This window comes from Wyeomyia smithii, chromosome 3 (genome assembly GCF_029784165.1).
Source record: "Wyeomyia smithii strain HCP4-BCI-WySm-NY-G18 chromosome 3, ASM2978416v1, whole genome shotgun sequence".
In the NCBI taxonomy this organism is placed as follows: Eukaryota; Metazoa; Arthropoda; class Insecta; order Diptera; family Culicidae; genus Wyeomyia; species Wyeomyia smithii.
In genome coordinates this window covers 37,893,682-37,921,070 of record NC_073696.1, presented here as the reverse complement: position 1 = coordinate 37,921,070, position 27,389 = coordinate 37,893,682, and the positions used below count along the sequence as shown (strand labels likewise).

At 40.7% G+C, this 27,389-nt stretch overlaps 1 protein-coding gene across 3 annotated transcripts in view; it reads right to left on the bottom strand.

Annotated features, from left to right (window-relative positions):
* The window catches only part of LOC129731100 (tyrosine-protein phosphatase non-receptor type 21), a 28,717-nt gene extending 1,682 nt beyond the window's left edge, over positions 1–27,035 (bottom strand). The window contains exons 1-3 of one of the 3 annotated variants that reach the window (XM_055690863.1): positions 16,237–16,820; positions 15,991–16,145; positions 46–2,999 (exon numbers count right to left, since the gene is read on the bottom strand). In XM_055690863.1, the coding sequence (XP_055546838.1) occupies positions 46–2,999; positions 15,991–16,018 (2,982 nt within the window). In that variant the 5' untranslated portion in view covers positions 16,019–16,145; positions 16,237–16,820. Of the gene's footprint in view, positions 1–45; positions 3,000–15,990; positions 16,146–16,236; positions 16,821–25,960 lie in introns of those variants that run through there. The other 2 variants (XM_055690865.1, XM_055690862.1) reach the window with 2 other exon arrangements.
* Between the last annotated feature and the right edge of the window lie 354 nt (positions 27,036–27,389).

Here is a 27,389-nt window from a genome sequence, read left to right as displayed (position 1 = left end):
AAAGGCTTTCAAAATGATAGTTTGAGCTGGAAATAGAAAACTTACCAGCTTTTCTTTGCTTATGTTGGCAGGCAGAGCTTGCTGCCGTGGCATTCCCGTTGACCAACGGTGTTTCAGTTGACCGGCATCGTTTATGGAACTATTAGCGCTACCACTACCGGATCCCGAAGCTGCCGCGGATTTGTTTTTACGATCTTTCTCTCTTCCCAGTGTGGCCGATTTTTGCTTGTCAGCGGAGTTACGCGATCGGCCACCAAGAATATCCCAAATTTTTCGTCGTTTGGTTTCCTTCACCGACGAGGACGAGGTGGAAGTGGTAGTCGATGTTGACTGGTTGTGACTTCCTACGTGAGACGATGCGGTTACGGAACTGATACCGGAATCATTATGGGCACTTCCTTGGGACGACGAGTAGCGAGAGCTTAGGATGCGTACGGGTGCACTGTAAGTTGTAGTGTTGGCAGTATCCATGGTGTAAGTGGAAAAAGTAGACGCATCGAGCACGTTCGTTGGATTAGACCTACTCATTGCTTCCGGAATAGTGACAGCCGGTGGAGGTAGTGGTGGGGTTGCCGCTCTCGGCGCGTGTTGTGGCGGTTGATTCGGTGGAATCGTGACGGTTTCATGCTGCGAAACAATTACCTCAGCAGGCGCAAATCTTGTTTGCGAAATGGTCGAACGTTGCTCCACTTGGGGGACGGGGAAGCTCGGCGTTTGCTGAGCAATTGCCAGGTGCGGCTCCTGGCTGTGGCGGCTGACGCTGGGGGCTGACTGGACGCTGGAGGTGCGATTGCGAATTTCTCCCATTGATTCGTTTTCGTTTTTCCATGGAAGGGGTACATTTTCGTATATGGGTTCAATGGAGCCGTTAATATGCTGAGAGGAACGATTGAGGTGCGCTTTTGGACCAATACCCAGTTGGCCATTATGATACTGTGATCCTTCCGCTATCAGGAGATGTTCCACATCTCTGGGCACATAGTAGATTAGATTTCCACCTTGTGTAGTAGGTAGCATACCAGCTTTGTTGGGTTCGACATAATTCAGATTCTCGTAGGTGCCATGTGGAACTATGTTTTGCGAGTGCCTTAACTGATGAGTGCCACCAGGGTAAAACATGTGGTTGTTATGTGACATTTGTAGGAATTGCGGGTGATGATGGTTCATCAGTGGACGGCTTGATACTAGATCAGGACTAGATCCGGACACGTGAGCTCCACGAAATCCTAGGAGGGCCCGATGCGATGCTAAATCTGGTGTAGACGTTGAGCTGAGTCGGTTCGCCGGATATGGTGGTGGTTTAACTAATCTCATCATTTTAAAGCGATGAGTGAGACCATAATCGGACGCATCTGAGTAGTGGGGTCCGATCATATGAGTCGTTGTGTGATGGGTCACATCCGGATAAGGTTGTTGGTGAACAGTTGGTTGATGCTGAATCTGCTGCTGATGGTTGAAGTAGGACACATCCGGTTGACTACCAGTGATATTGAACTCCATATGTCCCGGGTCTTGCGCTAGCATTTGGGACGCCGATAAGTGCAAAAGATTACCGTTACTCAAACGAACGTCATTTGTGCTACTTCGGTACTTTTGCTGTATGGCAGTTTCATAATCCGGAGCTGGCCTATAGGTCGGTAGAAGTGCTTTCAGCCGTTCTCGATCCTGAGTGTTATTGTTACTTAGGTCTAGGCATGATGAGCTTTGTGCACGATTGATAAGTGACGCGTTGGAACCAGCGGGATTGATAGCCCAACCCGAACCATGATTCGAATATTCCAATGGCACCGAAGAAGACGAGTTCAAATTGATATCTAGTGCAGAGGTCTGAAGCGATGATCGCGATTGCATCACATTTGCATTGGCATTCATGAGACTATTATTATTCAAATTACCTATACTACCTACATTGGGACTTGATGCCACCAAGGGCGAAGGCTGCGCTTCCACCATCATGCCCATTGATGATCCGGCGTTATTCCACACACTGGAGTGTGCGGCCAGCTCATTGTTGCTCTGCCAATTAGCCGACCCCATCAAATGCCCCATTGCGGCTGATATTTGGTACTGGCTTTCACTTAGCAAGTCATCTCTGCTGTCGTTTATGTTATCACTATGAAACAGGTTCAAATTCAACTGACTTGCCTGTGTTTGATTTTTCTCATATCTGGCGAAAAATCTGTGCTGCAGTGCACACAGCCTCCAGATGTACGATCCGGTTGTCGAGTCTGACACTGTAAACCTTACATTTTCGTTTGGATCAGAACACTCTATGTTGAAATACTTTTTATGATTTAGCACATTCTTTATATCCCGCCAAGGGTAGAACTTGTTCGCATCGCTTGCTACAATGATACCCGAAACCGAGATTCCCAGCGTGACGTCCGAACCGCTGTCGTCTTTCGCGCTAAATGTCTCCTGGCCATAGCCATCCAGTTGCTGGCAAGCGGAAATGTACAAACTCTCAGCCGCTCCCTGAGTAACATTGTGCATTGCATTCGCCTGTTGGATCACCTCTTCCGTTAGTGTTTCGAGTAAATCTGCCTGAATCATTTCCCTCGGAAAAGACAACAGCGTCTTGAGGTACTCCACCGTATGCCGGTCCTGGTGATTCCCATACTCTGCCTGTCGACTGTAGTTAGCTAGAAAGACTGCCTGTTTTGGGTCACAGTTAATTCTACCTTCCACCACGTCATGCTTTAGCTGTAGAAAGTAATAATTCCTCGTTCCCTCGTCGTGGATCAGACTCACTCCGGAGAGCACATAGTACATGACCCTCAGATAGAGCACCTTCATGTTAGCGGAAAACTTCTCCAGCTGCCGGCTAATCGGTCGATCCAGATCGACCCAACGCATTTCTCCCGTGGCACTTCCCTTGACCTCGTACCGCAAACCGAAAAACTCCGGCTGCTGGATCGATATCCGCTGGCAGACATTTTCAAGGCACTCCTGACCAGTGCTCTCCGAACTCAATGTACAGTCAATCTTTGTCGAGGAATCTGCAAATACAGAAGAATAGAGACAATTGTAAACAGTATCATCACAATTCAGTGCTTTACGGCGGGTATCATATATACATCCAGTCTCACCGCGCTCTGCGTTGAGCGATAACACTTCTATTTTGCGCTATCTTTTCATCAAATCCCGTAAAATTATTCAAAGTCGTATAGTAGCGAGAGATAAAATTCCTAAGAGTAATTATTTTATGTCTTCTGCTATTCAGCTGAAGAGTATATGTCCTTGATTGAAATAAACAGACTGTTGACAAAACCATTTGTTTGTATATTCTCTTCTTTTTTCGAGGTACTCCAACGGTTTCAGATTTGCCCGCGCTGATAACCTGAGTGTGTGATGATTGATGGCGATGAAATTGCGTAGAACGAGCAAAGTTGAGTGGACGATCCGGCCCGGGTAGGCGATAAAAGTGAAAACATAGCACCGTCAGCTGATTGATAGAGCCTCATTTCGTGCTATGTTAGCAACACGCTACGAAATCCACTATAGCAGCACTATTCACGTTAGCATTAGTAATGCTGTTGGAATAGGCCTAACTCGCTTAACTCTCTGCTATTCGTAATGTTCAAAATTTTGATATTCATTCGAATATTAAACAATGTGCGCCAAGGAAACTCGGAGCCCGCGACTCTCCGGTTGGATTGTGAGATGGATTTTTTTTTTCGCAGCAGCAGAAAATGTTATCTTGTTATTTTCGAAATGTCTTGCTTTCTGTCAATAAACACAATACAGTATCTAAAAACCGGATATTGTGTGAATGTGACGAGTCGCGTTTCTAAGCCGTGGGTTGACTATAAAACGGAACATTGTTTTCGCACGTATATAGCAGATTAGCATGCTGAGGAATGTATAGTAACTTGTGATCCTTGTAACGGGAATGCCTAATTTCGGAAGGGTGCCATTTATTGGCATTCATATTTTCTCAAGGTCGAACGATGTAGATAATAATAAAAAGTTACATAAACACTTATTCTTCTTTTTTTGCAAATCTGCAATATCCAATCTTCAATTCTCGAGCATAAAATAAATTTGGATTGGGTTTGAATTGAAATTAAATTGAAACTGTTCAGGGTTTGAGTTCGAATTTTTAATAGATTGGACTACGATTAGATTAGGATCGAATTTGGAAACGATTTAGATTGTATTGTATTTGAATTGGATTGAGATTGGTTTGGATTGGATTTTGGTTTTAATTAGATTTGGATTGGATTTGAGTTAGGTTTTGGGTTGGGTTTAGGTTGAATGTTATTAGTACAGTAAAATATTTTTTATACGATTCTACGTACCGTGTAAAAAACTCGCGTTATTTGGAAAAACCACGTAAAAAAACGCGTTATTTGGAAAAACGTCGTGAAAAAATCGTGTAAAGAGGGTAACAATGTAACTGTGTTAAAAACACCCTACTATAGTCTGTTCAGGTTACTGTTAGTTACTGTGACTGTTTTACGCTAAGACGAAAAATCATGCAAAAAAAAATTTAAAAACTGCGTTATTTGGATTTGGATTTAATCCTTTGGGTTCAGATCTTGGGAGCTTGGCGGCCAATAATTTATATCCAGAAAATTCCTCGAATTGTTCGAGATCATCGTAACCAACCCAAGGTAAGGGGAGCTCCGTAGCCGTAAGGTGGTGAGCGGGTGGTCGTGGTTTCGAATCTTAGTAGAATCAGGCCATTTGGTTGTCGAAGGACTTTAGCATGGGTTTATTCTCAGGCTCCCCATTACTTACCCTTCCTTCAATCTGAATTCTACAGCACCCCTGTTGACTCTCCTTCTAACAAAAATAAGTCCTTATTACAATGAAACTGGTGTGAGTAACGTATGAAAGTTCTCTCCAGAGAATTGTAATTAGGTGATATTATTAGGATGGACAGAGGCTCGGTATAGTAGAGTAGTAAGCTTGAAACGGAAAGGTAAAACTTACACACAAGCACGGATATGAATGGAAAGCGTATCACTTACTTCAATAGTGATACTGCCAATAATATGGAGTGCGAAGTACAGAAAACACCTGGCCATTATCACAATAGATCTAATCTCTGGTCGCAGATGAGTCCACACAGAAAAAAAAACAACCCAAAGTGGGATTTTGGCTGACAGGGAAAGGGGAATGGGGGGAGGAATGACCATCTCAAAAAAAAAATCCCAATCTTTCTAAGCGTCTGTTTATCTGGTTGAGTGCGGCTTACAACAGTGTCTGACCCGGAGCGGGCGGATGAATTAATAAACGTGTTGTCTCGAGCGCTATAGCCAAGATGGCAGCCCCATCACGAGACTCGGTAGCGTGGCCCTATTACGGCAAGAAAATATAACTCGGAACACGAATGGAAATTCGGTACCTGGAACTGCAACTCGCTAAATTTTGTTGGCGGAGACAAGGTGCTGCTTGAGAAGTTAGAGCCGCGCAAGTTCGGCATCGTGACTCTGTAGGATATCTGTTGTAAAGATGAAGAGAATTCGTGGCAGCAAGACCCAGTTCCAGAGCGGTGGAGCAACCAACGAGCTGGGAATGGATTTTTGTGTGCTGGGCTGAATTCAGGATCGCGTGATCAACTGGAAAACGATCAACGAGAGCATGTGTTTGTTGAGGATAAAATGTCGTTTCTTCAACTACAGCATCATCACACTGCCCGCACGAAGGTAGCCCTGATGATAGGAAGAAATCGTTCTACGCGCAGTTGAAGGCAACATACAACAGCTGCTCACCACGGGACTTCCAGATCGTTATCGGGGATATCAATGCCTAGGTTGGTAGAGAAGTGATGTATATATACCGGTGATAGGGCCTCACAGGCTACACACCGACACGCACGACAACAGCCAACGATGCATCCAGGGGCGACTCGTCTATAGGTGCAACCTGTGCATTGCACACGGGAACTCCATGCAAAAAATATATATCAATCGCAAATTTATATTAATATTTTATTGGTTTTTAGTTTCACTTTCAAATAGTAACAAATAGAATGACTTGCGTGATTTTTTTTTGTAAGATTTGGACCACTGCGACCATTATTTTGATCTTTTGTGGAATACCTCTTCTTTAGTCTAGGTACTCGTGGCAGACATATCACTATTGATGGAAGTGATCGTCGTTGTCATATCGCACCCTTTCTTCTAATTAGGCACTGAATTTCGTATGAAATGTATTACCTCATTAGGATTCGCAGACCAGACCTCAAAAGGCTCCAAAGTTCCTTTTCCAAAGGTTTTTATTCTGCGCTGTATTAGTGCACTGCAGTGGCAGAGCAAATGTTCTGCGGTTTCAACTTCGAACCCGCAGAGACGACAAATTTCGTCATCTGACTGACCAATTTGTTTCAGGTGATGCTTACTTGAACAGTGTCCTGTAAACAGTCCGGTAATTGTCCTTGGTCCCTTTTTATTTAAACTAAGCAATTGCTGGCTTTTCTCGACGCTGGGTTTTATAAAGCGTTTAGACTGGCGTAGCCCTACTGAGCATATCCAGTTCTCTTGTATTGTCCTATGTTCCCAGGTTTTCAATTCTGCTTTCAAGGCGCTTGATGACACCCCACAGAACGGTTCTGGGCCAATGGAATCGGTACATGACCCCTGTCTAGCTAACGTATCGGCTTTTTCATTGCCTTCCACTCCGCAGTGACCAGGAACCCAGTATAACCATACTTGGTTCCTTTCCGCCAGTTGTTTCAGTGAAAGGATGCACTCCCATACTAGCTTAGAGGTACATGTGAAGGCTTTTAGTGCTTTGAGTGCTGCTTGGCTATCAGAAAAATGCATATGTTAGCATGCCTGTATTTCCTAGCCAAACAGACTTGTGCACATTCATAAATTGCAAATATTTCGACCTGGAACACTGTAGGCCAACGGCCCATTGGTATCGAGATACTTATCCCAGGACCATTTATACCTGCTCCGGTTGAATCATTCATTTTTGAGCCATCTGTGTAAAAGACGACAGAGCCTTGTCGGATATTCGGGCCACCTTGTACCCAAACTTCCCGTTCGGTCTCTATGATTTTGAAAGGTATTTCGATATTTGCTTCTGTATTCATCCAGTCTTCGATACCTGGTACACTAAAGTCGCTTTTTACGCGGAGGATACGTGCCGTGTAAAAAAAACCGCGTAATTTCCGGAATCCGCGTAAAAAAACCGCGTAAATTCCGGAATCCGCGTAAATTCCGGAAGCCGCGTAAAAAAAACCATCGTTAATCTTGCATTCCGAGCGAAGGGGAACCGAAATCCGGATGTCCCTTAAGCTGGAAGTACAAAGTCAGCAGAACAAAGAGTTAATAGCATGAAAATTTAGTGCTCATTCGATGCTCATTTAATGCCATATCGCCGAATTTAATGCTCCATCATTTCTTTGAAAAATGCATTTGTTTGCTAGCTTAAGAAAATAGCTAGCAGACAATATACGAAATTAGCATTTTCAGTCACAAAACAGTTCTATAACGATCAAAAACATTTAATGCTCATTAAATGCTCTTGAAAAAACCTGATTTTCATGATAATTTTATTGTCGAAAATTGTTAATAATTTTATTTGACATTGCTTCATGTTTACACACCAGTAAGTCTATGTTATTCGAGTGTACCAAACCAAGACGCTTCAAAATCATTTTCAGAATTTTATTCCGAAACCTGTTATCTGTGCAAAAGAGTAAAAAATGGACGGTACAGCGGTACAGCTTGGAGAATTTTGTTTTGATTGGGAAATTGAATTTTGTTTAAATTGCCTTGCCTTAACAATTGCTAGACGGACAGGGCATTATTAAAAATTTGACATATGGTTGCCGTTACAATTCGCACAGCGAAAATTTTTACTCTCTTTCACAGGACATATGGCCTTTTTGTGAGAAGAGTCTCCCCAAATGAGGCATTTTTGGTCCAAGTTACAGATTTTTGAACCATGGCCATAACGTTGGCAAATTCGCAATTGGGCTTTTCTCCTCCCCCAAACTTTCTTTATAACTCCCACTTTACCTGAACATTATGGATAGCATGTGGTTTGTCAAAAAATTTCAAATTGTTAACCTCAGTGCGGTTAGCAAAGTAAAGCCTGGGTGCTACATTCCGATTCGGAAATTGACATTCTGCTTACTATACAAAGACTTCGCAGCCGACTGTTTTAGTGTTGCGTGGCTAGCGCTACGATCCTACAGACTCTAACAGTCTCTCCCAAACCGAGACTCGAACTTACGACGACTGGCTTGTTAGGCCAGCATCGTACGACGAGACCATCTGGGAGATAAGTCCGGTTAAAATGAATTAAATAATTAACAAGGGAAATTCCAGCTCTCTGACTTTTCTCGCCCGATTTTCGTTTCATTAGATATGCCAATTAATTCTGTTGGGGTAAGTTTGATGATCGGTGATGATGATCTCATCAACGGTTTGATCGTAGGTGAGACCTTTCAAGACAACCTCGACCGGCTTGACGTTCTTGATCTCATAGGTCAAAAATTTGTATATCGTATCAGTTTAATACTGAACAAGACGATTATGGCCTTCAATTGATTCAGCTAATAAGCATTCGCCGCTAATAAGCATAAGCAGTTGATAAAACAAGTGACCAAATAGTACCCAACAAATCGAAAAAAGGGACCAACAGTTGTTAAAAAATTTTTTTTTTCTTCACCTATGCAGTTGTTAGAAAATAGCCAGAGAAGTTATTGTTATTGAAAAGAATACGGAATAAGGCATTGGGCGATCTACAGGGAAAGATCAATCTTCAGGATCGATTCAGCTGAGCGGTCCCAGGATCGATCCATCTGAAAAATCGGAGCTGCAGGATCTATCTCTGTTGAATCGATCTTTCTAAGCACTTTTTTTGAGGCGCTGTGAAATTCACTGAACCAAGCGCCATTTTTTTTAATTGAGTTAGTTATTAACACCAGTGTACGTGATAATGAATAATCTATCATTCATGAAGAATAGAAATCATTTAAATAGTTCATAATGATATGGCCTATTCATGGGCGTAGCCAGAATTTCAAATAGGAGAGGGGGGGCAAGCTCTTCAAAATTTTAGAAATAAAAAAATGGTACACTAAGGTCGCTTTTTACGCGGTTGTTTTTAGGCGTTTTTTTTACGTGGATTCCGGAATTTACACGGTTTTTTACGCGGAATTCGAAATTAGGGGTTTTTCACGCGGATTCCGGAATTTACGCGTTTTGTTTTCAGCACGTATCCCCCGCAGAAAAAGCGACTTTAGTGTGTTTTGCAAAACAGAAATAAATACTAGTCTTTAGTGATTGTTACATCAAGGCATTCAGTGAAAAGTTGTCCTTGACATCAGAGTGGAAAATTTGATTATTTTTTGTTCAACCTCGAATATAAATAGATGTTCTTTACTAAAAGCTCTTGAGTTCATTTAAACCTTTGGACATATCATTTTGGCGACGAGGATCTCAAGAATCCACGAACATGGCAGAAGATAGAGTTGATCAGCAGCCGCAACCGGGAATTCAAGATATGATTCACAAGATGGCCCAAATTTTACAGCGGATAGCGGTCCAGCAGCATCAGCGTCAGTATCAAACCCCGGAGTAGATTCTGGAGTTCCTCTCTTCGAACATCATCGAGTTTGTCTTCGACGACGAAAACGGAGTTACGTTCGGACGTTGTTGTTTAACCGCTACCAGGACTTCTTCGAGAATGAATCAGACCAGCTGAATGATGCGGCGAAGGTACGTTTACTTCTTCGGAAGCTGGACACCCATTCGCACAGCCGCTATCTCAACTACATCCTGTCAAAGCTTCCCAAGGACGTGAAGATTGAAGACACAGTCAAGATTCTCAATAAAATCTTCGGGCATCAAACGTCAAACGTTCCGGAAGCGGTTCATGTGTCTTTTCACGATTGTTGTTGACTATCTGCCGATGAACACTCAGCAAGCAGAGAGCACTCAACCGCTGTTCAAATATTGTTGACCTCAGCCAGGTTTTCACCCGACGTTATGTGCTGAACGAGCGTTCAATCGTGCATGTTTCCATGGTAGAGCAAATGCAATTTTAACTGCTTTCTAAGTCGCAGGGAATAAAGAACGGTCTTTAGCTAGCAGGTCTATAAGATCCAACTCTTCCAAGGTCTGCTTTCATACTGCTGCAATGATAATACAAAACTTCCACCTCTCCAACAAAATTGTCAACTTCATAAGAAATAACGAAATTTTTGGTTTTGCGCTTGAACTCTTCCAACGACATGCGTATTGCGTTAGCGGGATGCAGCAAGGACAACGCGTAGGCAGGTGCACTATCTTCATCGAACCGTGCTTCCAGTGAGGTTACAAGAGAATCAAAGTAAGGAATTGTCACAGCTCGGTTCTAATACTCCAAGCTAGTTGATGCAGGCAGATTTGCCCGGTACTTTTGCCGCTGCAATATCCTTGGTGGATCAACTGAAAAACCTGTGGAATTCCACGCAACATGGCGCAAGCATTTCAATCAATTATTTTTGATCTGGCCGTTACTTTACAGATGTTTGTGTGGGCTAAAGATGTCGTTTTGTGCTATTAGAATTATTGAAAACAAAATTCTGCACCAATGTCAACATTTAGGGGGGGGGGGGGGGCGTAGCCAGAGGCCTATGGGCCTATTACAGAAGACGAGGCGAGCAACTCGCCTCACCTCCAGTCACTAACTGAGAGAATGCGAGTGAAACATGTTTGGTGACAGCTGAGTCGAACAGTTTCGCAGACCAGCTACTTGTCCAAAATCCAGCCATCTGCAATATCAAAATTGGTCAGGCGAGTAACTCGCCACTCGCCTCGTTTTCTGTAATAAGCCCCAATTACAAAAAATCCCTGAAACATTGAACATCGATGACTGGAAATCATGTTTTTGGAGATTGGTTCGATCTGGTTGTACTCCGATCATTTCATTACTGCTAGTGCATCACCAGTTGCATTATGGGCAGGAATGGAATATATGGAGGTATGGTGATGTCATAATCGCACGCAACCATTCAAAAGCCGATAAGACAACATTAGAAATGGTACACGATACCTGACAATCACTCAAAATTGCATAAAAAAAAGTTCTGCACGCTGAAAAATATTTTTTTTAAAAGATCAAAAAAACAAATCAAAAAATAAACGATCTTTCCGACTTTATCAGGACAAAAGAATTGATCTGAAAATCAATAAAAAAGGATGAAAATCATATCTTTATCATATTTCGAAAGTTCAGAAAAAATCAATAAAATTATAATTTATTGAAAAATGCACCAAAAAAAAAAGGATTCTACTTGTTTTCAGAGGGAAATGTTTAAAAAAATTAAAGCTATTCATATATTATCATATTTTAGAAAATTTTTTACAAAATCAATAAAATTATCATGAGAATCAGATTTTTTCAAAAGCATTTGATGAGCATTAAATTATTATGACCATTCTACAACAGTTTTTTGCTTAAAAATGCTGTTTCTGTCCAATGTTCTGCTAACTTTTTTCTTAAGCTAGCAGAACAATATTTTTGAAAAAAAATATCTAATGAAAAATGCACCTAAGTTATTGAAACTGCTCGCATATCGAAGCATTTAATTGGTATCTAATCGTATCAAAAGGATTTTGATTGTTTTCAGAGGAAAATGTTTGAAAAAATTGAAGCTATTCATGTATTATCATATTATAATATTATTGAAAAATTTATACAAAATCAATGAAATTATCATGAAAATCAGGTTTTTTCAAGAGCATTTAATGAGCATTAAATTATTTTGACCATTCTTTAACAGTTAATTGCTTGAAAATGCTGTTTCTGGCCATTATTCTGCTAACTTTTTTTCTTAAGCTAGCTGAACAATATTTTTAGAAAAAATATATTCAATGAAAAATGCACCTAAGTTATTGAAACTGCTCGCGGATGGGAGCATTTAATTGGTATCTAATCGTATCAAAAGGATTCTGATTGTTTTCAGAGGAAAATGTTTGTAAAAATAAACTATTCATGTACTATTATATTATTATAATATTATTGAAAAATTTATACAAAATCAATAAAGTTATCATGAAAATCAGGTTGTTTTCAAAAGCATTTAATGAGTATTAAATTATTATGACCATTCTTCAACAGTTTATTGCTTGAAAATGCTGTTTCTGGCCATTGTTCTGCTAACTTTTTTCTTAAGCTAGCAGAACAATATTTTTGAAAAAAAAAAATCTAATGAAAAATGCACCTAAGTGATTGAAACTGCTCGCATATGGGAGCATTTAATTGGTATCTAATCGTATCAAAAGGATCCTGATTGTTTTCAGAGGAAAATGTTTGTAAAAATTGAAGCTATTCATGTATTATCATATTATTATAATATTATTGAAAAATTTATACAGAATCAATCAAGTTATCATGAAAATCAGGTTTTTTCGAAAGCATTTAATGAGCATTAAATTATTATGACCATTCTTCATCAGTTTATTGCTTAAAAATATGCTGTTTCTGGCCAATGTTCTGCTAACTTTTTTCTTAAGCTAGCAGAACAATATTTTTGAAAAAAATATATTTAATGAAAAATGCACCTAAGTTATTGAAACTGCTCGCATATGGAAGCATTTAATTGGTATCTAATCGTATCAAAAGGATTCTGATTGTTTTCAGAGGAAAATGTTTGAAAAAATTGAAGCTATTTATGTATTATCATATAATTATAATATTATTGAAAAATTTATACAAAATCAATAAAGTTATCATGAAAATCAGGTTTTTTTAAAAGCATTTAATGAGCATTAAATTATTATGACCATTCTCCAACAGTTCATTGCTTGAAAATGCTGTTTCTGGCCAATGTTCTGCTAATTTTTTTCTTAAGCTAGCAGAACAATAATTTTGAAAAAAAAAAATAAATTCAATGGAAAATGCACCTCAGTTATTGAAACTGCTCGCATATCAAAGCATTTTATTAATTTTTAATCGTATCAAAAAGGATTCTGATTGTTTTCAGAGGAAAATGTTTGAAATAATTGAAGCTATTCATGTATTATCGTATTATTATAATATTATTGAAAATTTTTTGCAAAATCAATGAAAAAAGAAATGATGGAGCATTAAATTCGGCGATATGGCAATAAATGAGCATCGAATGAGCACCAAATTTTAATGCTATTAACTCTTTGTTCTGCTGACTTTGTACTTCCAGCTTAAGGGACATGAAATCCGGGCAAAAAAAAATACCGCGTAAATTCCGGAATCCGCGTGAAAAAACCGCGTTAATTCCGGAATCCGCGTAAAAAAACCGCGTAAATTCCGGAATCCGCGTAAAAAAACGCGTAAATTCCGGAATCCGCGTAAAAAACCGCGTAAAAAACCACGTAAAAAGCGACCTTAGTGTATATGTTTGCTCAGCTGGAAATGATTGAGGATTGCCAGCTGGCCTGTCTGATCTCCATCAGGTACTTTTTTAAGGCGTGTTAGTCTGAATGCACTTTTTTCCGCCTCTAGTTGTACTACCTGGTGGAGTGGTAATAGATGCAGAATTACATCTAAGGCTTTCGACGGAGCACTTTTCATTACTCCTGTAATTGCATTACAAATTAGCCTTTGCAACTTGCCAAGCTTGTTCTGCGTTGACCTTTTTTTTGTTTTAGGCCACCACACTAGCGAGGCATACGTTATTCTTGGTCTTATTATTGCCTGGTACAACCAATAAATCATACTTGCCCTTAGACCCCATGTTCTGCCAATAGCTTTGCTACATGCCCAGAGGGCACTCGTAGCTTTACCGATGACATATTCAATATGTGCATTCCAGCTGAGTTTCTGATCTAAAACTACTCCAAGATGTTTAGTCTCAGTGGAAAGCTGCAGTGTAGTCTCGCTCAGCTTCAGGCTCTTCAAGTTGTACCTTCTTTTCCGGGTGAAGGGAATAATGGTTGTTTTAGAGGGGTTAAAGGTCACTTCCTCTTGTCTACACCATTCTAAAGTATAGTTTAGAGCTAACTGCATTCTCTCCGATACTGTACTGTCGAATTTTCCCCTCACAAGAATCGCAACATCATCAGCGAATCCGACAACTTCGAAACCTAGCTCAGTTAGGTTTCTAAGTAGCTGGTCTACAACCAATGACCACAGCAAAGGCGATAGAACTCCACCTTGCGGGCATCCCTTAGTTGTGTTCCTTGTAAGGGTAGTATTACCCAATACTGCAGTTATCTCACGACTATTCAGCAGGGTTTTAATCCATTTTGAGGTATATGTATCAAACCCATGTTGTCCCATTGCATTCAACATTGAGTGATGGTATACATTATCAAAAGCTCCCTCTATGTCTAAGAACGCAGCGAGTGCGATTTCTTTTGAATCTATAGATTTCGCTATTTTTTTCGTCAGCATATGTATTGCATCCACTGTTGACATGTTGCTTCGATATGCAAACTGATACCTACTCAGCGGAGAGGTTTTTAGGTACGTTGATTTAACGTGATAGTCAATTAGTTTTTCCATAAGTTTTAACATAATGGAGGTTAGACTAATTGGTCTAAAGGCTTTTGGGAGTGTTTTGTCGCGCTTCCCAGCCTTTGGTATGAAGATCACTCTCGTTTTTCTCCAGCTGGTGGGTATGTAATTAAGTGTCAGGCTTGCCCTAAATATCTCGGTTATGAATGGAATTATTGACCTTCCACACCGTTGAAGCATTATTGGTAATAATCCATCAAATCCCGGGGACTTAAAGGGCTCGAATGAGTTGATTGCCCATTCCACTTTCGATTCTGTGAAGATATCGCAGGCTATGTAATGCGCATTTGTCCTAGCGATAGTCGAACCAGCACATGGCGCATTTGAGTCCTGCATTTCTTCTTCTAGAATGGATCGTGATCCTGGGAAATGTTTCTCCATCATAACATCGAGTGTTTCAAGAGAATCGGACTTGCGTGATTACGCGGACATGATTGTGATTACTTCCTCAAACTGCGATTTTCAAAATCTGTAGTAAAACAGGTAGGTTCAAAAGCCACGTGTAGCCCCTGAATGCATCAGCCTTCCGAGGCATGGTGGTTAGGAGCACCTTTTTTCCCCGCAAAGCTATCTACAAACTACGAGCAGATCCCCTGACCACCGAACAAAAAATGAATTTAATCATTTTCTCATTGATGGCCGGTATTCAAAACTTACATACTGACCTAAATGGCCGTATGTCCCAAGACATGGCCTGAATAACGTAGTTCCGTCAATTCATTCGGTCCATGATTGTCTACCTCCTATTCGATGGGCAGCCTCTTTCTGAATACTGGGGTCACCGAATAGGCGCGCAAGCTTGTGATTCATCCTATGACTCCGTTCTCCTGCACACCGCCAGAGACGGTTCTTAGCACCCGACGTTCAAAAACTCCGAGCGCTCGCAAGTCCTTCTCGAGCATTGTCCACGTCTCATGTCCGTAGAGAACGACCGGTCCTATTTATTCATTTCTGATATATATTTCTTAATCCACAAATTAATAATTTGTTCGAGTAACGTTCAGGGAACATTAAACTCAAAATTTTGATTATTCTACTGAGCCCTAGTACACATTTCAACAATCCAAAACTTTGCCTTATATGACTATGCTATTTGGAAAAAAATGAGTGGCAATATCTAGGAAATACACGCTTTAAAACGTAGAAATGATAGAAAGGTTAGAAGCGTTTGATAAGGATAACAACCAAATGATTTCGAATTTAAACTTCTATGAACATATGCACAATGCTAGAACGATCGAAAACATACCTAAATATGTGTTAAGGCCATACATTCTTCGACACACCTTAAACAGGTATATCTTCGGAATTTTAAACCAACCCATGATTCATATCCTGCATTCAACATTACGCAGACCTTAATTAGTATACAACAATCAATCTTAATAAGGGAATCACAAAGCGCATTACGTCACCAGCGAATTCTTTACGACCTGATTGTTCTTTTCGTCGTGCCACAGTGCAAATTAATTCGAAATCATTAGTCTAGTTAGTTACTCAGTTTTTTTCTCTTTAACCAGTCTAAAAAATACATTAACTTACTCAGCAACATTACGAATAGCTCCAACATTTTGTGGCAGTTTGGCGCACGTAGGCCCTATTATCACGTCGCCCGTTGATCGCACTATCCTTTGAACAGCCTCATACGTGAATATTTTTCAGCTAGTTTCTTCTTATCAGGCGCTACCTGTTTGCAACTAACGGAAGCGAAAGGTGAAAAAAAAGCTCAACCGTTTCAACACTCGAAATCTTCCTCTAAACGCTACAGCTAACCGGACTCATACTAACCCGACTAAGCAACCCCGACAAATCTACCTCATTGACTGTGTTGAAATGTGAGCACGGTGTACGATTTCTTATCAGTCACATACCTGCAGCAAGAATTCGTTCCACTCCCGAATACTAGCCGTTTAGAGCAATTTCAAGAATAGCTGCAATTTTACCCACCCGCGCAATATTAAGCTTTTACACATTATCGATACATGTTTCGGCAAACAATAACCATGCGCAAGGCGCTTTGCGTTCCGCTTTTCCTCTGTTGTTGTTCGAACACGACGCTCCCTTTCCCTAGAACCTGGTGGCTCTATCACTACCCAGTATAGAGCATTCCACATTCACGAGAACTGCGCTTCTGCTCCGCTCACTCGCGGTACATACATATCAAAACAAATTGACGCACTTTTTTTCATTTGCTTATCAGCAGCAACAGCAGATATGGATAAAGAGGTACTCTTTCAGTGGACCTAACAACTGAGACGCATTGAATTCCTCCGTCACGACGCCACACATTAAACAAACCGTCTGATTGAAACAATATAGTTTAAGCCGTAGGAACGAGCAGAACAATTCACTGTGATAAGTCTGTGCGTCTGTCTAACAGCAACTGCGGAGTGGCGCGGGTGCGATGAATTTGAGATTCTCCCAGTGGATGTTCGGTGCGCATGTATGCGTCCAGCAGCGCGTGCTGTGGGGGTGGATGTGATTATAGACACATCGATGACTAACCGCTTAAGGTCAAACAGGTATTGCCTCTGCCTCGCTGACTGTTCCATTAAGGCCGACACCGGCTGAGCTGGAAAAAAATGCCCCCTCGAGCGCGCTGATTATGGCGGTATTTTACCTTCGACCGCAGCTTGAACGTACAACCGCGTGATGAAGCCTTCTCTTCACCGTTGCCAACCCTCCAGTTTTTCCTGGATATCTCCAGTTTTTTTGAAGATCGTCAGCGAAACAGCTGAAGGTTGAATATTTCCAGTTTTTTGAAAATTGTTCCAGTTTTATCCAGTTTTCTGTTCATCACCACATTTTTTGAACTCATTCCCATTACATGTATGGTCTTTTCAGTATTTTGTGCATTCATGCGCCTCGTTGTGAGATTTTATTCGAAATCTACTCAATTTCAAGTACGCCAGTGACTATAATCTCCATGTGTAAACAATTTTCTTTCAGCCTTTTTGGTTACATGCAATAATACGGTGCAGCATTTTTGAACCGGAAATCAAATAAATTTATGTAAAAGCTTCATATTTATATATCCAGTTTTCTCCAGTTTTTTATTTTAAATTCTTCCAGCTTTTTATAAAAAAAGGTTGGTATCGCTGCTTCTCTTGCACATTCTACGTGTGGCACGGTGATTCTGCTGATTGAGGGTAGTTTCAAAGCGATTTCTGTGTTTGGAAGCCATGTGACTTAAAAGCAATTCTAAATAAGGGTTTCTAAACTACGTGGTTATGTTTTGATGATTTCAGATTCTAAACTTGACTTGGAATACTTGATAACAAAAATGAAATCTTCATTCATACCTGCCTACCCCCTGCGCAGTCTTTCGAGTTAAGGGATGATCCCGCTTCAGATTTAATCCACCAAGTGCCCCAATAAAAGACATTATTTTGCTGGCCCCCTGCAATCGACATCATGAGAAAGTGCGTTTTGCGGATGGAAACAGAAATGACGTAACTCTCCGCTATCTTCTTTCACGCCCCGATCCGATCCGAAGAGATTGGTTTAATACTCCGATTGTCTTTACCCGGTGGTTAATTGATACCGAACACGGTGTGTCATGACACTCGGTATCTGACCATGTAACACAGGCAGTATCCAGTTCACTTTTTTTCTCTTTAATTTTCCCCCGCGCATGGGAACCGTGCGAAAGTTTGCTTCACGTGATCTTCATCGTAGCGCTCGTGCGGTTGGGCACTGTTATGGCACTGTCTTGAGGCGTGTATTGTGGGTGCTGAACTGTGATGACATTTCACTATCTAGAGTGAATATTACCACAGTTATATTAGAGGTGCGGCCTTGATGAGCACACTTTGAACACAACCAAAAAGTTGCACCGATTCACAAGACCCAAACATGTCTCTAAAAAAAGCCAAGAGAAGAATTAGTTCATGGACTGAAATGAAATGTATGTTATGGTAAGTAAAATTAAATGACAAAATACTTTGTCATTTCATTTAAAATAAATTTTTTGCCTGCGAAAAAATTAGCATAACAATACACACGGTTCAGCATCTTCAACCAAAAAATTGCTGTACAATTGCACTTGTAAAAAATCCACCCCCATTTGAAATCAATGTGCACCATTATTAGAAGTTTCTTTAAATTTTTCGGGATTTCATTGAATAGTACGGGAAAATAATACTTTGTAGGCCATGTTTCCTTTTTAAAAATGTTTATTTCATCAGAAATAATCAGTACGTTGTGGGTTCGAGTCCCACCTGTTAAACTATTTTTTTCCTAGTTTCTAGTTCTTTCATTTACTCCTTGAACAAAAAATAATCAGTAACAACCAGTTAAGCGCATTAAGGTGAAACCTGATTGAATCCAAAAATGGCCGACTTCGAGTCACCACTTCGAATTTTACAAAGCATATGACTCCGAAATACTCATTGCGTTCCCTATGAAAATTCCATTTTATGTTTGCTTCACCACAGCAAACATAAAATAGCATTTTCACAGGGAACGCAATAACTATTTCCGAGTCTTGTGCTTTCGAAAATTCGAAGTGGTGACTCGAAGTCGGCTATTTTTGGATTCAATGAGGTTTCACCTTAAAATAGTTTTACTTTTAGATAAACAGGTCGAATTTGGAATCGTCGGGTCGGACCAGATACCACCAGGAGCTTGTTGACATCTTTTTTGCTGATATTGCTGATCATCGCTCGTTTTAGGTCCTGTTCGGCCAAGCGTTGTCAAAAAGTGCGACGGGAAAGGTACAGATCCAAGCCTGAGTGGTCGTTCGTGGTTTTTTTTTCACATCCCGGATAATTAGCGTATTCGTTCTTGTTCTTGTCTTACGTTTCGATCCTGTTCTCGGTCGATCGGCCACGCTTCCGAGCGTCTGATACTTGGACCACTCCATTGCTTATCCCATACTTCTCAACAATGTTTCGTTGAGACTCTACGCTGAGAGTCACGCACAATCAAATTTAGGACCTTTTCTTTTGTGCACAAAAAAAACGTCACTGCGCATGAAGCTACGAAAATATTGATACGCGAAAACAAATTTACGCAAGTAGATTTTTAATGACACAACCTAAATGTACCTATTTAGTAACAAATGTCATTAGTTGTAATCTTCCGAATCCTAGATAAATAGCAATATGAGGCGGATATTGTTTTTATATAAAAGCAATTTTTTCCATAAAAGCTTATTACAACCATCTAATGGATGACTTTTCCAAATAAGGCAGTAAACTTTATTGGTTCAATAATACCTTATTGGGACGATGAATATATTCAGCAAGTGGAATAATGGTACGACAGCCTGATGAAGCCATCATCAAATGGGGGTCCTCCACAATAGATTAAAAAACTGGTCGCAGTGAAAAATGTACACAACAGGAAAAAAATCCTCAGAATTCGCGGATCACTGATGAATCAGATGTTTTTTTTTTTTTTTAAATTATCACCACCGTCACGTGCCATCGAAATGGCATTGATTCAACTTCAGAACTGGCGTAAACCATATTTGATAAGCATCGCCAACAAATCATTAAATTCAAGGCAAGGCACTCCTGGTATTCTTCAAGGCCTTCATTTGAGCCCTCCCGTTTTCGTCGTGTACTCAAACATTATTTTGTTTATTTTGGCAAACTGAAAGTGTCAATTTATGGCGATAATATGCAGCTTTTATGGGAAAATAGAAAATAAAAAGGAAGTCACAATGCATTCCCAAATGAAAAGCTTATTATCCAACTTTTTTTTGTCGGAACAGCAAAACTCAATCAAATACGGGTAATAAATGAACCAAAAAAAAGAACATTGCACGGAAATGATCGCTGTTGTATGTTTTGGTTATATTTTTTAGTATTATTCAGGTTTATACACATACTGTGATTAGCGAGAGGGAATAAGGGTCATTCCATACGAAGTTTACATGCCACTTGGACACGACCATCACAGATTTTGCTCAAAGTTGGGAGAATTATTCATCTACCGTCACTTTGGAAAAATCCCAAATTTGGTGTCGATTGGAATACCCCCCGCTCTCTAGGACCCCCCTCTTTATTGCAAGCAGCCGAGCACGTATATACTCGAAAATTGGTCACACACCCTTATTATTATATGATATTTGAATATAAAGGACACAGCGGTGAGTTAAAAAATTAACGTAAAAAATGGGCTTAAAATGTAATATCTTGAATTCTCAGTATTTACACCAAAAATGTAATTTTTCTTCAAACGGATACATGATAACTTTTGGCTTAAAATGGAAAACGTGATTGCAAAGAGGGTTGGTAAACGGACACGTTGCATTGGTTTCAAACCCTATTGTGGTCATCCAGTTCTATCCAGCAACTCCTGTCCCAACCTCCACGAGGTGCCGGGATACGAGTAACCTTAGCGGAGATCGTGTTATCAACCCCCGGTGGAAACTGGTCGTATACTGACTGAGAAGAGGGGTCGTACGCACCTGTCTCCCCATGTTAGGGGCGACGTACAACAGTGTCTGACTCGGATCGGACAGCTGAAGCATGAAATGCAGTGCTTCGCCAGCTACATCAAAGAAGGCAGCCTCGTTGCGAGGCTAGGTATCGCAGCCCTAGTCAGAGCCGGCGTCACACTATTTTCCCGAGTGGGTTGTAAGGAATAGGAGAGTGGGGGTTCATGCGTGACAAAGGCGTAACCAGGGAGCGACTTACTGATACCTGGACAATTTTTTCCGAAAAATCAACAAAGCATACGTTACCAATGGAATATATAAGAAAAATTTGACTTTCGAGTTTCGTTCAACAGTAGGGCTCAAAAGTTTTGTCTTCTCGAGAAAAGTCTCCATCTTGGAGAAGCTGGATATGACTATAGAATCGCCATATGATTGAGCCGATTCTAAACAACTGCAGTTTTTGATAGGTTTCGACTTGGCGCAAATCAGAAAAAAACTTCTCTGTTATAGAAAACCTGGTGTTATCATCAGAGAAAACAAACGAATATGGAAACGATATGAATAAAATCCTTTTCCCTAAGAAACTTTACAACTGTACAATATACGCGCAGCTATTTTAGGTTTCGAACATAGAAAACACTACTTTTTTTGGTTTTAACATATAAGTCCGTGTGTGTAAGTACCCACAGAGATATTTTACGAGTGGGTACTACTACCCATACTACCCACTTCAACCTCCGGCCCTGCCCCTAGTAAGGTAGCATACCGAATCTAAACTTCTACGAATAATCCAGATAATAATACGGAACGGAATAATCGGCATGGACCTAGGCGATCGAAAAAAGACAACGATTATTGGAAACTCGGTACTTGGAATGTAAGGACTCTATTCGAACCGGCACGCGCAGGTATCCTGAATTTGAAGATCGCAGCTATCTAGGCCAATGACGGAAGAACGTGAATTCCGAGCAGTAGATCCAAGTGCGGACAATTCAATACCACATCTACTACAGTGGCGGCCTTAAAGCAGACAGAGGAGTCGGTTTCGTGCTAATTGGGAAACAGTCATTAGATGGAGGCCGATCAGTGACCGTATATGCGTGTGGAGGATGATAAACTCGATGACGAGGTCGTCATCGGAGATGAAAATGTACAGATCGGGCAGGAGGACTTCTTCCGCCCCGTAATTGGTAGAGAAAAATTCGACTCTACTACGAACGATAAGTGACCTGAGGCTTATCAGTTTCGATGCAGCCAGAGGCATGACTATCTGTAGCACCTATTCTGCCCGCCGGAATAATCGTTAGTACACCTGAATGAACTCAAATGAGGTGGCCTGCTCTCAGATCGACCAGGTTCTGATCGATGATCGACACTTTTCAGACGTTACAGCCGTAAGGTCGATTAGAGGACCAAACTCTGACTCGGAAAACTATCTCGTGGTATCCAAGATCCGCGCCCGTTTGTCTAACGTATTGTAAATCAAGGACAACGAGGAAGATATGGTTGAACATCCAATGGTTATCAACTGGAGGAGCGGCTAGAGCCGCTGAAAAGAGACACCATCGCCAGAAGAAACGTCAGCATTGGAAGCGTGTTAATTCGGGAGGCTGAGGGCTGCTTCTCCAGGCATGATGCGAGACGCTTCTGCAGAAATATTACCGGAATCAGAAACCGAAACGTGTCTGCCCCTGTCATGTGCAATGATAGGGAGGGGAACCTGATTACCGACAATTCAAAGGTAGGCAGGCGATAGAAACAATATTTATTGTGCTGTTGACCGGTGAGGTAGATACCTCTCTAGAGGGAAGCTACGAGAATTGGGCTTGTCATAAACTCTGCCAAAACGAAATACATGGTAGCTGGCAGAGAGCGTGGTAGCCCTTCGGATGTTGGTGCTGCGGGGGTGATAGATGGGGAATTATTTGAAGTAGTCGTGTTTGGTGCAGACGCATGAACCATGAAGTATACCAGGCATACAAATAGTCAAGTGGATAAAATACGGCTGAACATGTAGCTAGAAAGCTGGAAGAGCGATCAGTAAAAACATTTAGCCGGATTCCCGATAGAGACCGTCGACTTCGAGGTGAACCCTACCCTCGTCGGCTGTGTGCTGTATATGAGGATGCCCGCGAAATAGGTGTTAAAGGTACTGGAGGATTGCAACCCAACACCGAGTGATATGGCGCCGTATTCTGGATTCGGCACTGCATTGAAAATCGGTCTGTCGCCGCAAAACTAAAATGAGATTGGAATGAAGTTGATATTTTTCCGTTTTTGAGTAATAAAAGAAGCAACCCGCGTAAAAACCGGGGTACTTTTGGCGATATTTTCCTAATTCATTAAACCCCATTTTTCGGTTGAGTCACTTGTTGTTACATACGGGGAGAGTTTTTTAGCGTACATATTTTTATTTTTTACGACGTTGCCTTTAACAAATATCGATTTTTCAATAGTTAGAAAATAGATACAATATTTTCTCGAAGTTTGAAGGTAGATAGTAGCTTACTTTATATGTTTCGGTAAAATCTCTATTTGTTTGCAATTTGTTAGAATCGCCCCTATCAAGAAGTATTCCGGAAATGTTCGTTGATATTCAGCAAACACTTTTTGGGGGAAGTAATTGTAATTCGACAACTAAAAATTGCAATATCATGCATAAAATAGCCCACAAATTGATAAACATTTCAATCACTACAAATTGATTCACACAAAGTAACGTTTTTAAATTTATTTAATGTAAGAAATAATAATACTAATACATCACACATCTCCATCCTGTGAAACTATGTGTAGCAAATTCCGTTGCTTGGCCCAGTCGATCATTTGACTTGAGCTCAAGAGTGATTCGAAGAACCAATGGAAATACTAATATGATAAATGCTAAGGCACATGAAGCTGTTTTGATTCGATGCGTTATTACAAACATTATAGCAATCGTGATTGATCTGGCAGATTTTCAGACCTGAACTCAAGAATGATTTGCAGAGCCTTGACTTTGAACATCTGATATGCGAGACCTTATCTTGAATTCCAAGATGGCGACTTGCAGTTTCTGGAAAACAACCTTTAATATCTTATATCTCCAGAATCGGGATGCTTCTCAGAGACCGGAACTCTAGCTGGCATTGTTCATTCCTTGATTTGCAACTTCCGGTCTATGGCGAACAGCCCATGATGGTCGAATAACATCTAATATTGATATTCTCAGAGATCAGACACATCCCAAAAGGCAATTCGAATTCCAAGATGGCGACCCCCGGTTTCTCAGGACCAGCCTAAAATTTTCACATACCAGTCAATTTAGGTGTTTGCAACCACTCCAAGATAATAGTTTGCGATTTCTGGAAAACACCCTAGAATGACCGAGGATCATCCAATATAAATATTCCTGGCATTGGGATGATGCTCACCGGAACCAACTCCAAATTTTTTAAAATCAACTTCCGGTGTTCGGTGAAAAGTCTTAAATGCTCAAAACTCAACTTTAACAGTTCCTTTCCAGCCGGAATCCGGACATACGATGACTGGCTTGTTAGGCCAGCATCGTCTTAGCTGGGAGGCGAGTAATCGACCGCAAATGCCATTTTTAAATCCTATATGGTGACTTCCGATTTCTAAATGATACTGGCAAATCACCCCCCAAATAGTGCAGGGACAACCGCTTAGAATGCGCATTTCTTTCCGGATTTGGAAACATCGCACCACATTCGCTCAAAGCGCACTTTATGTGTCGATCATTAGCACGTTTTCGTGCTGATGTTTCTATGCTGGACGCACACCTACGCGTTGAAATGCGTTCACGTAACGGGTTTTAATTTTTATTCATTCAAACAATGTGCATATAACTATGCGCGGACCGAAACATCGGCATTTGTTAGATTGTCATCGCCGAAAAGAAAAAGTCGAAAGAGGGATAGAGAGAGCGGCGGCGTGACGATCAAACCCGAAGGCGTTCTACGTGAATTAGCTGCACCTCTGCTGCGGCACCTGCACCTTCGAAATTGGCAGTTCGGCTCGAATAAACAATACATCAAAGTTCCATCCTCTCACGGTGGATAACATTCCTCATAGTTGATGAATAATTCCAGTGCGCAAATTGATTCGGTCTATGTTTGAACAACCGGCAACGAACGGCGGCTTCGAGTTAATATGTATGGATGGCGTTCTCGAAATTGACGTAACCATGGGAGCAACGTTTGTGACAACTCCGTCAGGCAATATAAGTTTAAAATTTGAGGGGACATATAAAAAATGACCTGACAGAATTTGATAATTTTAGAGATTCGTTATCTTTGTCTACCTTTTCTACGGTAATTCTTTTGATGGATTTGATTATCGCCGGAATTATTATAAGAGTGTTATGTAATTTCTGAACGTTCCCTAATATTCGCTGCGATATCAGCGTCTATAGAGCCAAGTATAGAGCGATGAATTGGATCGGTCGATGGGGGTGATACGATTATTGTTATTATACCTGTTCTGTCTGATGTCAGTCGCATGTTTGTGTGTGATTGAATAGGGAACATTCAGGATAAACTAATATATAGATTGATTACTTAATTGTTTTAAATCATCTTTTGGTGAGCTGCATACTGGAAATGTCAATAAAAAATCTCGATGTCCTAGACAAAGTCGTCTATATATCGCAAGAAAGAAATCTTCACAGGTTTTCGAAGTGACAATTTTATAGTGTTTTCATACGTTTTCGCTCAAAAACTATACGATCTATAATATTTGATCGTAAAAATGAATATTTACTGTTACTAAAAATTTAAATTTCAAAAATGGTCTATGCTAAATCCAGTTTCAAGAAAGATGCACGTCTCATTTTTGAAAATAAGTAGTAATTTTTAGAGGATTTATTTAGTCCTCTGTATGACTATCCACTGTTTTCATGTAACACCGTTAAGTATAATAACAAAGGCTAGGTTTGATATAACAGAAATAATAACAGTAAAACCGCACAATTAAAAGAAATGATAATTGCTACTTTGCAGCCTCTCATTACGACTTGACATCGCTGGTCCGCAGAAGGAAAACAAAACTAAGTAGCCACAGCTAACATAAAAACGATGTCACTGCACGTTCCCGTTATCCCCAGACTCCCGCATGATTGCTCACCTAGATGGTCAACGGATATCACGAACAAACTCTTGGACATTACATTGTAGTGTCGGGACTTTTTCAACTTCAGCTTGAACGGCATCTCGAACGGCGGCTGCGACGGCTTCCGGCTTCGCTATTCCTCTCCGTCTGGTTGTTGCTGCATACGCAAAAACCGGATCCACGTCACTATTTTAATATGTTCCGCTATGCACTACGCTGTGATCGCGTTCGCGGTCACTCTTTGTGTACATCAAACGCCAAACTTTCCGTGGACTCGACATTTAATGGGTGCACACACTTGCACTCTGCTGCGGGCACTTGACATTCGATCTCACTTTTTGCCTTTTCGGTGACCGCTGGTTAAGCACAGCTTTCTGTTATATTGGCACTTATTCTCGAATGGCAGGGAAAAAAATAACACCAACAGACACCAAATTGCCAATCGCGGATATTATTACGGACAGCTCATACAGCTCGTTTTCTAGCTGTTTCATGCAATCATTAGCAAATGGAAAACACACAATAATCACTGGCCCGTACGAAGCGAGCATACGGACTCCAAGCTGAACTCCTCCGCCAGCAAACGGACATCCGAAGCAGTTTTCTTTCCCATCAAAAATGACCGTGGGCGACTTGGCCAAGCTAGCCTACCTATCACTTTTCTGTCACACAACACGAACTAATCAATCTGCGCTTCTAGTTTTAATTCAGGAAGCTCATTTGTTGTACACCTGTTTTTTGATTGTGAAAAACATTCTCAATAGAAAATTCTGTAAACAGGATCGGTTCGCGGATCTCTGCTGCTGCCAACGATGCCGACGTAGCGCAATAACGTTTTTTCGCGTCGGTAGCCTTTTTACGAAAGCCACGCATAAACCGAAACCTGTCTGCACTTTTTCGTTATACCTATATATACGTGACCGACGGAATGAAGAACTAAAAAATGAATGCGCGAGACGGAACGAAGAAGCTAGCAGCTCTTTGGGACGGTTCGCTGCGGTCAGCAATGGAAACGGTTTACGAATCAAAATAAAATTGTCGAAAAAATGACGCATCGATCGTGGCTGTCTCTTTACGTGCGAGTGTTCGGTTTCTTTCGTTTTCTTTATTTTGTCGGGAAAGAAGAGCTGCCTGCGAACAAACAAAAGATGATAACTTTTCGGTTGGAGATCGAAATGTCAAACTTATCGAATCGAAACGGTTCAAATATGAGGGGTAGGAATGAGGTTTGAAAGGCTGAAAAGAGATTGCTTGAATAAATGGAATAAACCAATATACACTTATCTCTAGCGAATAAGAGAATTATTATTAGTTTCAGAATGTTCGAACATCGTTCCTCCCACATATTCAATAAACGGATGATAATTCGTATGGTTCTACGATAACTCATACAGTCGTTACTATATACCCCGAACTAGTTAGGCACGTTTTGGTTTTATGGTTT